General features: G+C 35.9%; 1 protein-coding gene across 2 annotated transcripts in view; it reads right to left on the bottom strand.

The window, feature by feature from the left end:
- The window catches only part of LOC150096468 (uncharacterized), a 470,709-nt gene extending 462,870 nt beyond the window's left edge, over nt 1-7,839 (bottom strand). For both annotated transcript variants that reach the window (XM_090407965.1, XM_090407964.1), the window contains exon 1: nt 7,718-7,839. In XM_090407965.1, coding sequence (XP_090264091.1) covers nt 7,718-7,724 — 7 coding nt within the window. In that variant the 5' untranslated portion in view covers nt 7,725-7,839. The remainder of the gene's footprint in view (nt 1-7,717) is intronic.
- Nucleotides 7,840-17,021: the final 9,182 nt, after the last annotated feature.

Genomic DNA, 17,021 nt, shown 5'->3' on the forward strand with positions numbered 1-17,021 from the left:
TACATCAGCTCGCTCTCCCAGAAACTAAGAAGAATTTTGAAAAAATTTAACATAAAAACGTGCTTTTCTACTCTTCCTTAACTCAGATCAATTCTAAGCAAACCCAAACAGGCTCACAACCATCTTCAGTTTCCAGGGGTGTATAAAATCACTTGACTGTGGGAAGCCATATTATGGCCAAACTGAGGTCCATCCTCCTACGTCTCGAGGAACATCAAAGGGACATTGCTTACAACAGAACCAGAGTAAGCACCCTCTCAAGCCATGTCCTGTTCTCAGTGAACACAAACAGTGAAGGCTGCCAACATGAGATAAACAGGACAACAACTTCAAACCTTCATATATGCCACGACAATGTACAACGCCGCACAGTCGAGTCTAAGGAAATTGTACTGGACTCTAATCACATAAACAGTAACCTTAGTTACAATTTATCGGACTCATTTAGTTCTGCTATCAGATACTGGTGCACTCGTGAAGTCACATGCTCGCAGATTCCTAACAATAGAACTTTGGCCTGGAATGTAGCTACAGTTCAAACCTAACTTAAGTTTATAGTTGATTTTGTAGTTGTACAATGTTTCTTTGTAGTGTTTTTTATTTTGCCTTCAATGTTCTCACGCCTGAAGAAGTCGGCTTTCCGACGAAACATGTTGTGTGTTAAATAAATTAATCATTTGTCTAATTCTCGGATTTCAGTCAGTATAAAAAAATATGAACACATGAACACACACACACACACACACACACACACATTATATATTAATCTTTTATATATTAATCTGATAAAATCACCTCATAACTTAAACATCACTATCAATATCACGTCTTTTCCTCCTATCCACTAAACTCTAATTTACATTCCTTTAACCTTTAAAGAAAGTTATTACTAAAATAAAGAGCCAAAAAGCTTCAGTTTGGCAATACAAAATTATATAAGTAAAGGATATTAGATCCAGCATTATTCAAACTTACCTTATGAAACTTTCATAGTTCCTAAGTTCAGCTTTGAAATAATGCTGGATCTAATATCCACTTTACTTATATAACTTTCTCTAAAGTTTTTTTTTCACTTGGTTACAAATTATATTTAACTTGCCAAGAAATTATATTCTTGTTTAATACTTTATCCAAGTGTAAGCAAACAAAAGTGTAAACGTAAAGTATCTTCATGACTAGACTACTTTTATATAGAACCCGATGATGTCACATCATTACAAAGCGCAAAGCATGGTATTATACACATCCTTTCGGGTGTGTATAACACCATGCATTATGGGAAGAATCACTATCCAGCAAAGATTCAACTTTTACTGAAGTACTGTTAAAGTAAGGATACCTCTACAAAAACAATGTTGATCTACAATATCACTAAATCTCACTGAGTGACCCAAATGGACTATCACCACTAAACTCATCACCCCCCCCCCCGACCTGAATCACTCTATGACAGGAAACTGAGCAGTGGTTCCACCCAGTAACAAGCAAAAACCCACCACCAAGGCAAAACCATTCCACTCCCCGAGAAACAAGTATGCCAAATAAGCGAGAACACCACCAAGAAGAGATTATTAGATTATTATTATTATTATTATTACCCCAAGACCTCATGGAGTCAAAGACTCATCTGGGAGGTCCTTTTATCACACACACACAGCTCATCATACCGTGTCTTAAACACACTCAAACTCCTTGCAGACACCACACTCTCAGGCAAGGCATTCCAATCATTCACAACTCTGGATGAAAAAAACCTGTCTTTCACTCCCCTAATCGCACCCTCTTCATACAGTTTTCTGGGATTATACAGTTCTCCCCTGATCTCCCAGTATTCTCTGTAGAACTTCTCCACCATTGATCCTATAACAATCCCTTACCAACTTGTAGGCCTCTATCATATCTCCCCTCTTCCTCCTATCCACCAGACTCTGCAATTTACATCTTCTCAATCTTTCCTCATACTCGACATTCCAGAGGTCAGAAACTACCTTAGTCAGTCACCTTTGGATCCTTTCCAACATCTCCTCATCCTTCTGAAAACCCAGTGACCAAATATGGGCACAATTGTCCATGTGATGGCCTAATCAAAGCCTTATATAACGGCACAAGAATTTCCCTAATTCTACACGTCACTGTCCTCCTCATCATTCCCAGAAGCCTTTGTGTTGTCTTCACAATTTTGGCTATGTGTCCCCTAAATTTTAGAACTTTATCCAATATCATCCCCAGATCTCTTATTTCCTCTACCTCCAACAATATATTCTCACCAAGCATAAATTCTGCATCCCATCTTTGTTTTCCAAATTTTAAAACCTTACATTTTGCAACATTGAACTCACATCCCCATTTGCTTGCCCAATCACTCAATTTATTCAAGTCTTCTTGCAAGGCCACAACATCTTCACTACTCTTTATGGTTCGTCCCAACTTTGCATCATCTGCAAACAACTGAATATCTCCATCCAAATCTTCGTCAATATCATTAATATACAAGTTAAATAGTAATGGCCCTAAAACAGATCCCTGAGGCACTCCACTAGTGACTTTCCTTTTCCTGGATATTGCACCCCCATACACAACTTGTTGATACCTATCAGATAGCCAGTCTCCAATCCAATGCACTAATCTAATATCCAACCCCATCTGCACTAGTTTTACTGTCAACTTATCATGAGGTACTCTATCAAAAGCTTTTGCGAAATCGAAGTATATTACTGTGTATCCTTCTCCTCTGTCCAAGGAAGCAGTCACTTTATTGTAATAAGTAAGTAGATTACTAAAACATGACCTCCCTTTAGCAAATCCATGCTGTCCATCGTTAAGATAAAGGTTGAATTAATACGGAAGTCGTATTTCTCTGGATTACAGACAGATATAGAACCTGTTTTTTTCACTTGGTTACAAATTAAATTAAACCTGCCAAGAAATTATATTCTTATTTAATTTTAAACAAGCGTAAGTAAACAAAGTCTGCATGTGAAGTATCTTGTTGTTATGCTATATACAGTCTTTTCAACACTCACAATGAGACCTGCAAACTTCAGTCCATTATAATCAACCACACACACACACACACACACACAGATCTCAAATCTTATCCACTTCCTGAAGCATGGTTACTTTTGACTTATCATGGCAACTATTCTGCAATTTCTGCAGTCCATTTTGCTTCATATTTCTTTACTTTCGTACTTCATATTTCATACTTTCTCTTCATACTACACAATGGTACACAACTGGTGTAGTTCAGTTCATCTATTATCACCTTGTGACCATGCTGTAACATATCCCTAGTGATCTTATCATTACAAGGGCTTTTATTCTTCAGATGTTTTATTGTCTTCACAATCATGTCCTTCAGTGTATCTGTCACTCCTTCTGTGCTTGGTGGTGATATTTCCTTCAATTAACCTCTTTTGAACCTAACAACATCATCTTGTGTTTTATATAACTGAGCAATATCTTATCCATCTCTCTCTCTCTCTCTCTCTCTCTTCTATTTCTTCTATGTTCATGAAAATGTTATTCTTTTCATCTGTTGAGAATAATGGGTAGCTGATTGTACAGAAATAGTAAATAATTTTGGAAATGGTTTGACAAATATTATGTAACAGTGAGGACCGCCCATAATGTCTGGTTAAGTGGGGCAGACAAGCAAGCTTCTTCAAAATTTGCATCAGTCTTTCTCCTACTTCCTCTAAATCTGTTAAAACAGCTGTTCAATACTTCTTCAAAGTACACTCAGCTCCCACTGGCTCAAGTTCATGATAAAGCACCAACCTATTCAAATTCCATTGTAAAATCAAATCACAGCTCTTTAGCATACACTAATCTACTACTATTTTATGAAATACTACTGAAATCAATTCAAAGAATTTGATATTTACAGTATTAAATGACAAACAGAAATTTCTAGAATGCTGTAATTCAGCCTTGGTGGAGGAGAAAAGCAGCATTTATGCAACTCTTCTGAAGCCCTGCACCAAACAAACAAGGAAATTTTATTGATAACTTCAGAAATAAGTTTTCCCAACATAATATTCAAATTTCAATTATTATATATATAAGAATAAATATTAGAATATTTATTCCAATGCCATATTAGAAGTCTTCAGCTTGGAGTTAATAGTGTCTAACCTTTCTGCCGCGAGAAAAGCAGTTATGATTATAACTGCTGATTATAATTACTAATAGTTGGCCTGGTTGGCTGAGTGGTTAGCATATCCGCTTTCCAGCCAAGAGGCTGTGGGTTCAAATCCCACCATGGGCATGGATGTTTGTGATTGTCTGTGAAAATACTAGTGGTGGCGATTCCATATAGTTGGTGGATTGAGTGGTGGAGACAGAGTTGTAGAGTAAGTGCCCTCCCTCAATGAGTCTTTGGACTCCCTGTAGGTGTCACGTAATAATAATAATAATGATTATTTATACACTTCCAATGCAAGCATGTGGTAATGTCATTTATTCTAGTGTAAAGCAGAAATGTAAAAATTTATTAGTATTATTATTGCACCCTCCATGGAGTCGGCACACTCATCGTGGGGTTAAAACTCATTTGTGCAGTTAAAAACATTATGCAGAATACAAAAATATTAAATCAAACAATGTAACTGTATTTTATATGAAAGTATACAATTAAATAGGAATATGTAATTACAACTACAATTTTCTTATTGTTGTAAGTCTTAGTTTTTTCATTATCTCACTCTTTCTTGCCAGTCTTGCTTTGAAAACATCTTAGTTAATTTAATTAGTTTAAAAAATTAGTTAATTTGCTTATTTAATTTAATGATCCTCTTTATTAAAAAAACTGTAATATTTTCATAGAGTGCAACATGACACTTAAGAAGAGAAATCTAGTTAGGATGTGTACTTCACAGTCTGACTTGGAATACTAGCAACTTATGCAGTGAAAACAAAAAGGATTAGAATAAAGGTTGTATGGTAGCACAAAATTCTGATAGCAAATTTTATTTTGAAATCCCAAATAAGTAATTGAAATTATACTCTTGAAACTGAAGTGGAAACTAAATTGAAACTAATCAGTACTCTTGTGGTATGTTTTTAGGTAATCCTTAATCAAATAATGCATCATCAAAAAGATAAATAATATAATGCCATTAGCGAAGCAACTTCTACATAATATTCAGGCTTCCATTATGTTGATTTTTTTTTAATTATTGAACTGATGCTGTAATTCATACATGTAATGAACCTGAGTAATCCATACATATATGGATGTTACTCTTAAATCTTCTGCTAGCCATGATCAAGAATTCTGCTAGTTCCCAACCTTTCATGTTTAGAACCGTGATCAAATTATAAATTAAATTAACCACACTCTGTGTTGTCAATATAACAAGGCATGTAGGTATGAAATATTGCAAAATACATAATATTTCTCATTCATTTATTTTTAATTAGAAGTTTCGAATTAACTTCAGACGTGTTAAATTACAATTGCCAAAAGTACAATAACTTTGGAGTATATTATTTAATTTTAATCCAAGTGTAAATCCTATATTTTCTGAAATAAGTTAAATTGTGTTTGTGAATATGCATACATTTATTACTATTTATCATCATTATCATCTTATTATTACCAAAAGTATACATTTCATTCTTTAAGGATTTCATGTTCAGTTTACAACACAATTTCCTGAAGGTCACAAAATATATGCAGACCAAAAAGAGGACAAATGCATTTACATACAGCAATACTACATAGTTGATAATATAGAACAATGGATGATATAGAACTGATGGAGACTATGTGCTGTTGGGTAGAACAGTCTTCAGCAACAAGTATCATGTCATGTAATAACAGTGCATATCGCAACAACTGACCAACATCGATGTCTGTCTAATTTGTTCCCTTGTATGATGGGGAAGTGGTAAGCAACAAACTTTCCTGGCAAAAAACTCTTGCCAATTGTTTTAACTATTGTATATATTATTATTATTATTATTTATGTCATCTCCACAGAGTCTGGAGACTCATCGTGGGAGACCCATCATACACACAAATCCTATCGTACCTCTCTTTGAATCCATTCACCAACAGGGAACTTAACCAATTCTGGCAAACAATTCCACTCACTCACCACTCTCCATGCAAAATATCTGGTCCGCACACCCCTACTAATCAAACTCTTACACAACTTCCATGGATAGTACCTAGTTCTTTGACTATTTGTCATATACATTGAAAAATTTAACTTGTACAAATTTTATAAAATCCTTTTAATATCTTGAATGTTTCTATCATGTCTTCCCCCCCCCCTTTCCAACTACCAACTGAACTTTGTAACCCACAAACCTTCAACTTATCCTTGTTGGGAGTATTCCACAGACCTGTCATCACCATTTTGGTTCACTTGTTTCTGAATCTTTACGGCCACCTCCTGGTCCCCCAAGAAACCCAGCTGACCAAATCTGTGTGCAGTAGCCAAGATGACGTCAAATCACAGCCCTATAAAGAGTGATAATAACTTTCTTATCTTTACTTGTTAGCATGTTTTTCATCAACTGAACTTTGTAACCCACATCTAAGTAATCCTTTCGGCTACTTTACCAACTTTTGCAATATGAAACTCTTTGTCCACCATTATTCCCAAGTCCCTAACCTCATAAATTTCCTGCAATTCAGTACCATCAATATGATACACTATATGCAAACTTTTCAACCCTAGGTGCATAACTTTCCATTTTTCAGCATTAAAGTGACAATCATTATCCTTTGCCCACAATGCCAATTTATTTAAATCATCCTGCAGGATATCTACTTCACCTTTATCAACTATTGCTCTTCCTGGTTTTACATCATCAGCAAACAAATGAATATCCCCTCTTAAATCTTTCACTATGTCACTGATATACAAATTAAAAATTAGTAGCCCTAGTACTGAAACCTGAGATACTCCACTAGTCACTATCATTCTCCTAGACTCCACTCCACCATATACTACTCTCTGGTGTTGTCGCCAACCATTCTCCCTATCCATATTATTCGCCTCATATCCATTCCAATTTGTATATTAATTATTATATGGTACCTCCATTAAGTGTTTGGAATCACTGCATCAAGCACTCACTCCACAATACATTTAACTTTATCCCATTAAATTCTTCTTCTTCTCTCTCTCTTTTTTATTTATTTTTTTTCCAGCTAGATACAAAGTCTAACCACTCCCCTCCCCATATCATTTAATTTAACTGCATGCACTACTTGCTGTTTTCAAGTTTGGTTGCAACTATCCTTCAAGTGATTGTTGTGTGTGCTTGTGGAAGGAAAGGAGCATTTGAAGGGGGATGGAGAGCTTCCTGTTTTCATCATATAACCCCCCCCCAAAAAAAATAAAAAGTTGGAATTATAAAATCTCTCAAAAAAGGTTGGACGCATCATGATTCGAACCCAGTTATTTCTCTCTCTCGTTACTATATTTCATGAAAACTTCTGTACTTGAATTATAAAACTATATTACAAAAAAAAAAAAAAAATGCTAATGCAAACTGATCAGTTAAAAATAGTAAAATAAGAACTGATTAATACTGAACAATTACAAAAACACGTGCTTAAAAGAGCAAGCAAATGACATTTGCAGAAAAGTGGCGACCTCATTAAAAATTACACTCAGAAAATTAATTAACGCCATGTTTTCTTTTCAAGATATACGAAAGTATTCTTGGACAAAAATGTAATAAAATCAAACTTTACCTCTCATTCCAAACGAACAAAACTCTTGACACAACACTATATATATAAATAAATATAAAATATATATATATGTATGTATATATATATATATGTCTGTGTATGTGTGTGTGTATATATATATATATATATATACAGTGAATTACATATGACTTCTGTTGTGGTATCCTGAACGCTGCTACCGCCCTCTGAAAAGCATGTGTGTGTATATATGTTACGGTTAAAGTGATAAATCCAGTTATTATTAATAATTACCAGTTAAAGTGAATAATTTACGAGAATTAATCACTTTAACCGGTTAAAGTGAATAATTCCTAGAGGAGTCTGGTAAATGTAATAAAAACATGTTTATAGGTCTTATATATTGGTTTTCATTCTCAATAGAAATTATAACAGCTTAGGTTAGGTTAGGTTAGTTTATAAAAAAAAGTAAGGAAAGTACTTCTTTTGCACTCAATGAAATCAGAAATCATTATAAACTAACCTAACCTAACCTTTATCGGTTGGAAATCATTATAAACTAACCTAACCTTTATTGGTTAGGTTAGGTTAGGTTAGGTTAGGTTAGGTTAGGTTAGGTTAGGTTACAATGAAAAAAGTAAGGAAAGTACTTCCTTTGCACTCAATGAAATCAGAAATCATTATAAACTAACCAAACCTAACCTAAACTGACCTAAATTAACCTGGATGTCGCATGTCGAACCAGAGTGTAGTCGTAGTTTGTCGTGGGTAGATTAATGGGGATGAAAGATAAACGTTGTTGTGGGCCGAGCTTAATGATTGCGAGCAGATAAATGGGGATATATCAAATAAAAGTTTTTGTGGGCAGATGAATGGGGATATTATTATTATTATTATTAGTAGTAGTAGTAGTAGTAGAGGTAGTAGTATAAATACCTGCATGGAGTTAAAGACTCGTCGTGGGAGGTCCACTATTATACACACAGTTTATCATACTGTGCCTTAAATATATTCACTGTCTCTGCACACTCTCGGGCAAAGCATTCCAATCACTCACCACTCTCCATGCAAAAAACCTGCTCCTCACTCCCTTGCTCACACCCTCCTTATACAGCTTCCAGGAATGACCTCTTGTTCTCCTGCTATCCTCACCCCAATTTCTGCAAATTTCATTTTATCAATCTGTCTTCGTACTCTACATTCCAGAGACCAGATACCACCTTAGTCAATCGCCTTTGAACTTTTTCCAATGCAATTTCATCTTTTTGAAAACCAGGTGACCAGATCTGTGCACACAGTAATCCATATGTGGCCTGATCAAAGCCTTTTAGAAAGGAACCATAACATCCTTACACAAGTCAATGTCCTCTGCATCATTCCGATTATCTGCTGTGTTGTCTTCACTATTTTAGTAACCTCTCCCCAAAAATTTAGGTCCTTGTCTACAATCACTCCCAGATCTCTCATTTCCTCTACCTCTTCCAAGATATTTGCACCGATTGTGTACTTTACATCCCATCTCTGCTTCCCAAATTTCAAAACTTTACACTTTGAAACAATGAATTGACATCCCCACTTATTTACCTATTTAGCCAGTGTATTCAAGTCCTCTTGCAAAGCTACAGCATCCACACTACTCCTGATAGCTCTCTCCAACTTTGCATCATCTGCAAACAATTGCACATCACCATTCAGACCTCTCCAGATATCATTTACATACAAATTAAATAGCAATGGACCCAAAACAGATCCTTCAGGCACACTACTAGTAACTTTCCTCTTCTGGGATATTGCTCCTCCATAGACAACTTGTTGATACCTATCAGACAGCCAATCTCCAATCCAGCGAACCAATCTACTGTTCATCCCCATCCATTCCAATTTAATTACCAGCTTGTCATGTGGCAATTTATCAAACGCCTTTGCAAAATCTAAAAAGTAAGCAGGTTGCTAAAGCATGATCTTCCTATAATAAATCCATGCTGGCTGCCAAAGAGTATTTTTCTGTTGTTAACCCAATTCTGAATCTTATTCTTAACTATCTTCTCTAATACCTTGACCGCAACTCCAGACACACAGACTGGTCTATAATTCAAAGCCTTACTCTTATCACCTCCCTTATGAATTGGAACAATTTTAAAAATTTAAAATATTAAACCCAGTGAGAAACTCATGTTGAAAAGATATACAAAATCTGTAGTTAACTCTCTGGCACATTCCCTCAAGACACGTGGAGAAATAGCATCAAGTCCCACAGCCATATTTACATCAAGTCTATTCAATTCCATATATACCTTCTGTTCACTTACAAACAGTTCCTTCTCCTCCTCCTTCTTTCCCACTGCTCTCAAGTTCTGCATGGTGCCACATTCACAAGAATGAAATACCTTTAGAAATTGCTCAAAAATATCTCAACTATATCCTCTGCAGCGGTTATCATTCCTCCGTTTTCACCAACCAATCCCATCCTACCATAATCATTCTTTCTTTTACTGGCGACATATCGAAAAAACTCCTTAGGATTTTTTTTTTTGGCCGCATTAGCTAACTGCTACTCATACTGCATTTTTGATACCCTTATCGAGCTAGTCACGTTCCTCGCCTGCTCTTTGTACTTCTCATGCAACTGGTTGTTATAAATACTCATTTTGTGTTTCTTCCATAATACCTTCTTCTACCAGATTGCATACCTTATCTCTTGATTCATCCATTTTACACCCACTCTATTTACACTCTTGACGCTTGGAATACACTCTGATATTGCTTCCACCAAATAGTTCTTGAGTATGCCCCAAGCAGCACTGATATTCTTTCCATCCAGTTCCTCTTTCCAATTTATTATCGCAAGCTGTTTCCGGAGCTTTTCGTAATTACCAGTCTTATAATTCCACATATATCCATTTCTAACAGACGTCCTCGAATGACTGGTGACCCTGCAGGTGATCATCTCGTGGTCACTCTCACCAACTAGTGGAAGATTTGACACCTCATTCATAATAACATCATCTGATGAGATGATCAAATCCAATACTCTTGATCCTCGTGTATCCTCCGTTACGTGCTGCCTAAGGTAATTATCTTTCAAAAACTCTAAAAATTCATTTTCTTTACCCCCAGATGCAGTTTCTTGCGTTCATTCTATATTACCATTATTACCATTATAATTAAAGTCACCCAAAATGATAACTCCCTTCTTGCTAGCTAGGCCAATTTGCCTATACATTTCCTTCTCATTACCTTCCATATTACCAGGTCTATAGCAACACCCGACTAAATATTTCATCCTGTTTACTTCTACCTCACACCATACCACCTCAAAACCGTGACCACTATTTGCACCTTGCAATTCCACCTTAGATGGGCACAACTCATCTGCTACCATTAACAGTACTCCTCCCCCCCTTTCTTCCCTGTCTATCTTCACGAAAAATATCATATCCATTCATCTCTATTCCTGTCAGGATGTCATCGTCATCTAACCACGTCTCACTTATACCAACAATTTTGGGGAGAATAGACTCGAGCAAAGCAACAATTTCGTTCCCCTTATTTCGAATACTTCTAGCATTAGTGAATAAACATAAGAAATCATTACTGCTTCTGTACTACTAACGTCACTCCTACAATGTGACTCTTCAATACCTTCCCCAGTCACTTCCTCCACCAATCTAATTACCACCAATTCTACAACTTTCCACACACCTAATCCATCTCAATCTGTGTTTGTCCGCTTACACATTCACTTCTGAATTCAGCACCCGCATGTTTCATAAAGTTCCTCCCCGTCCACCCTGACTTTCCCCGTTTCCCTGTTCGTGTTGTACCTCCACTCTCTCATTTACTTCATTCATAATATTCACCTCCCCCATTTGCAAGTGAACAAATACCTCTCCCTACCCTACTTTTTTGCTCCTTCATATCACTTCGCACCACCTCAGAGATATTCATTACAGTCATTACTTCTCCTGCCAGTAACAATCTCTCCAGCAGACTCACACCAAAACCATTTAAATGCAACCCATCTCATTTATACAATTCCATCCGTCCCTCAAATTCCTCCCACACATTCACAAAATGCATTCCATTCTCCTCACATAACTACGCTATCATATCATTCATAATCTTTTCTCGCCTCCTCAATTCATCACTATCATACCTTGGCAACACACTGACTACCTTTCCTACCACACTGTCATCTTTTACTCTCCTTCATAATCTCCTTATATCCAATCTGGCATTTTCCTTGTTCCCATCCAAATCATTTGTTCCTACTACAACCACCAACTCTTGTGCTCTCCTATTCCTCATGTCCAACGCTTCAATCACTCTCTCCATTCTACCACCAGGAAAACAAACCTTATGCATCTTCTCATTCACCACACCTCTAATAATAGAATCTCCATAGAGAACCACTCTTGAATCATTCGATATATCTTTTGCATGGCCATCTTTCCTTCTGCTTTTTTTCACTCTTCCATGTATGTCTCTAATTCTTTTCATCTCATTTCGCATGCAGTACATCTCTTGCCTCATCACCATCAACTTAGCTTTCATGTCCGCATCCAATATATATTCCTGTCTGTCATTTTCATGTAGTTTCATATTATGTCTTTGGATATTTTTGGTCGCACAGCATCTACAGCAGTCTTCACACTGATGTTCTGATGAGGATATCCATGGATAATTAACTGACCCATTTTCCTTCTCTTGGGCAACATTCTGATCCTGTAATGGAAGTTGCTAATCATGTATTTTAGGAATGTTTGGCATAACAGCAGTCGGCCTGGATGTATCCCAAGACATCATGGATCTACTGTCTTGATGTGAAGAACTGGCACAAGGTGAAACTGCAGCTCCAGTTAATAAGAGTGAGACACCAGGTTCGATATCTTTTATCATACTTTGTGCAACTTGAATAGAAGTAGATAATTTAGATGATACAGAACAAGGAACTAATATTTGGCTATCTGTACTTAACCTTGATTCTACATTATTTGAGTGAGTTTCAATTAACTCAACAGTATTAAGAATAGGCATCTTATTCATTATTGGGATTGACACCGTTGCTGTACTCCTTTCCTCATCAATGGAGAAAAATACTAATCAGTTCCTCTCTGATTTATCTATTATCCCCATTCATCTACCCACAAGAACTTTTATTTGTTATCTCCATTTATCTGCCCGCAATCATTAAGCTTGGCCAACAACAACGTTTATCTTTCATCCCCATTAATCTGCCTACGACAAACTACGACTACACTCTGGTTCAACATGCGACATCCAGGTTAGTTTAGGTTACTTTAGATTAGTTTAGGTTAGGTCAATTTAGGTTAGGTAAGGTTAGTGTATAATGATTTCTAATTTCATTGAGTGCAAAAGAAGTACTTTCCTTACTTTTTTTCATTGTAAACTAACCTAACCTAACCAATAAAGGTTAGGTTAGTTTAGGTTAGGTTAGGTTAGTTTAGTTTATAATGATTTCCAACTGGTAAAGGTTAGGTTAGGTTAGATTAGTTTATAATGATTTCTGATTTCATTGAGTGCAAAATAAGTACTTTCGTTACTTTTTTCATTGTAAACTAACCTAACCTAACCGAAACTAACCTAACCAATAAAGGTTAGGTTAGGTTAGGTTAGGTTAGTTTATAATGATTTCCAACTGGTAAAGGTTAGGTTAGATTAGTTTTTAATGATTTTTGATTTCTGATTTCAATGAGTGCAAAATATGTACTTTCCTTCCTTTTTTCATTATAAAGTAATAACCTAACGTAAGCTGTTATAATTTCTGTTGAGAATGAATACCTATATATAAAACCTATAAACATGTTTTTATTGCATTTACCAGACACCTCTAGGAATTATTCACTTTAACCGGTTAAAGTGATCAATTCTAATTATTCTTTAACCGATAATTATTAATAATAACCGGATTTATCACTTTAACCATAACATAGCTATATACATAGCTAGGAGTGTGTGTGTGTGTGTGTGTGTGTGTGTGTGTGAAAGGTGAAATTTTTTTTTCATTATTTTTTATATTTATTATTTTTAATTTATTTTTTATTGTTTTATATAATAAAAAAACAAAAAACCAGCCAGGGTTTTTTTTTTTTAAATAAAGACAGTTTTCCCGTTTAATGGTTCTTTGTAGCTCAGTGGATGTGGCGTTTGCAGACCACCGCGCTTGGCCGCACGAAGGAAGTCTTGGTTTCGAGTCTAGTCGGAGACTAGAGGAAATTTTTCTAAGCCTTTTTTCGACCGGTTCCCGAGTTAGTCGATCTCTGGCACGGGCAAGCAGGTTTTTCCTCCCGGAAACTCGGGTTTTTCGTCCTGTAAACTCAAGAAAATCGACCGTAGAACCCACATTATTTCAGACATTAAATATATTTGTGTTAGGGTTAGGGACCACGAGATGGCGGCACATTTGAGCCGTCTCTCTTCACTGCGTACCGCTTAATTAGTGATAGCCTTGGGCCATCTGTCTCTGATTGGGTACCAGTGGAGATTGAACTGCCCACTCAGTCTCCAAAAGTTAGATAGGGCTAAATGGCCTCGCCTACTCCCGTATATACGGGAATAAAAAGGCGTTAGCTGATTTTTTTTTTTTTTTTCATTTATTCTAAAATTGATAACATCAGTTAGTTGTATTAGTTTTATAAATCATGTTTTACATTTCTTCCTTATAAACGACAATCATTATTTATTTTAAATTCGGTGCATAATATAATACTTTTAACACGCAAACATAAGTAACGTTAAAAAATTCTACACATTATTTTTATTATTATTATAAATTATGACACATATTATGTGACATTTTTATAAATCCTATAGCACTATTTGTAAGTTTCAGGGTATCGGACTCAAAGACAGAGAGAGAGAGAGGGCCCTAGATGGAGTAATTTCTTTGTACTTAATTCTCCTTAAAAACATTCACCGAAAGCGCACTCACAATGTCTCCTGTTTGCCGATTCTATTCAGTCACTAGACACCACCTAAATAACTAGAATACATATGCTTTCGGAATTTCCAGCGATAATCCGCATCGGGGGTTATCGATGGAAGTTATCTGCTGGATAATTGCGGTTAGAAAACACGAGATGGCAATACATGTTTACAACTCTCTTCATCAGTTGCCGCTTATCATTAGTGACAGTCTTGAGCTAACTATCTCTGATTGACTGCCTACTCAGTCTCCAAAAGTTAGATAGGGCTAAAACAGCCTCATCTACTCCCTATAAGGAAAAATAGTGTTAAATGACTTTTTAAAAAAAAACACTCGTCTAATTTCTTTCATTTTTCAAAGAAATGGAGTAGACGAGATCATTTAGTCATAATATTATTATTTACTAAAGAATTTAATATTCGTATAGATGTCCAAAAAAAAAAAAAAACACATCCAAACAACAATAATAATGTTAAATACGATCTTACGATTTTGTGGGAAATCACCAGATATATCATAATAATTTTATATAATCACAAACTATAAATAACAAATAAATAAATAAATAAGCTAACGCCTTTTATTCCCTTATTGGGAGTAGGTGAGGACTTTATACCCTATCTAGCTTTTGGAGACCGAGTGGACAGTTCAAACTCCACCAGTAGCCAATTAGAGATAGCTAACCCATGTCTATCAGTAATATGCAGCCACTGATGAAGAGGCTGGCTAACAAGTGCTGTCACCGCTTGGTACCTAACCATAACAGGATATGCTTACTGTCTGAAATAATGTGAGTACTACTGTTGATTTTGTTGAGTTTATGGGATGAAAAACCCGAGTTCCCAGGAGAAAAAAACCCGCTTGCCCATGCCAGAGATCGACTATCTTGGAAACACCGGTCGAAAATACACTTAGAAAAGTTCCTCTAGTAGGCGACTAGACTTGAATCTAAGTCTAATTTCGAGCGACCAAGCGCAGAGGATGCAAGCCCACTTCCACTGAGCTACACAGGCCTTAATCACAAAATTTGCTAAATAAAATGAAGAACTTCATTGCATAAAAGTTTCATCATCATTATCATTATTATTTTATTTTTATGACGAGTGTGTGGCTCAGTGAGGTGGAGTTTATATCCACCACTGTAGCGCACCCAGTTCGATTCAAGGCACTGAGTAGAGGAACTTTTATTGTAACCCTCTCTATGACCAGTCACCAGCAAGCACGTTTTATTCCCAATGACTGGGGTTGGATTTTTCTTCCCCTTAACTCAAGAAAATTGACCATAGGACCTATACTTTTTCAGACAATAGCATATTGCGTTAGGATTATGGAGGACAAAATGACATTTATTTTATTTTATTCATTTTATTCTATTCACTCAACGAGAATATAGCTAAAACAATATATATTCGAAACAGTCTGACCGATAATAGTGGGCAATTCAGATTTTACCCAAGAATTTAAGAACTGTCTATCAAGTAGCAACATATATTACAGACTTTACTCAGTATAGCTGATTTTTGCAAATCATAAGTGTTTAAGCCATTGTTGTTTTATACTTATAAATATTACAGAACTTATTTAAATCTGTACTGTGAACCAATACAAACGATAGATCTTGCAGTATTAAGCCACAATTAACCAACTTCGCTTGTTAAATGTCGATTTTTTTTATTTCCTTGCTCTCGACGTTTTTCTCAATAATCAAAATATGCAGTGTCAACCATCCAAACTATTCATGTTCACTATTTAAGATATTCACTACCGTTAGCGGTTTCACGTGTATACTCGAAATATCTTCCAATAAAATCAGAATTTCATATCGATGAGACACATAAGTAGTTCTCTTTATCATCAATGAGTCAGTTATTTTAGAAAAAAAATCGGTATCAAGCTATAAACGGGAAAGAAATAGCATTCTATTGAATTTGTTACTTAAAAAAAAACAGTTAATGCTTTTTATTACCGTGTACGGAGTAGGTGAGAGCGTTTTAGCACTATCTAACTTTTGGAAACTGAGTCGACAGTTCAGTTTCCACCAATAGCCAATTAAAGATAACCGGACCAACACCATCACTAATTACAAGTGGCAACGAAAGAAGAGACTAGCAAACAAGTTCCACATCTCGTCATTACTTACAGGATATGTTATTGTCTGAAATAGTGTGTGTAGTACAGTCTTTTTTCTTTAATTTACAGGATGTAAAACTTTCTGGCAGAGAAAAACTTGCTCCCTCGTGCCAAAGATCCACTGATAGAGGAATAGGTCGAAGAAAAGCTTAGAAAAAGTTCCTCTAGTCGGCAATTAGTCTTGTACTAAGTCTATTTTCCAGTGGCTAGCGAAGAGAAATGTGAAAGCCACTTCCACAGAGCTGCACCATAACCTGTACCATAATCCAA

The sequence above is a fragment of the Typopeltis vanoorti genome, chromosome 18 (assembly GCF_054136105.1).
Source record: "Typopeltis vanoorti isolate ZY-2024b chromosome 18, IOZ_Tvanoo_1.0, whole genome shotgun sequence".
NCBI lineage: Eukaryota > Metazoa > Arthropoda > Arachnida > Uropygi > Thelyphonidae > Typopeltis > Typopeltis vanoorti.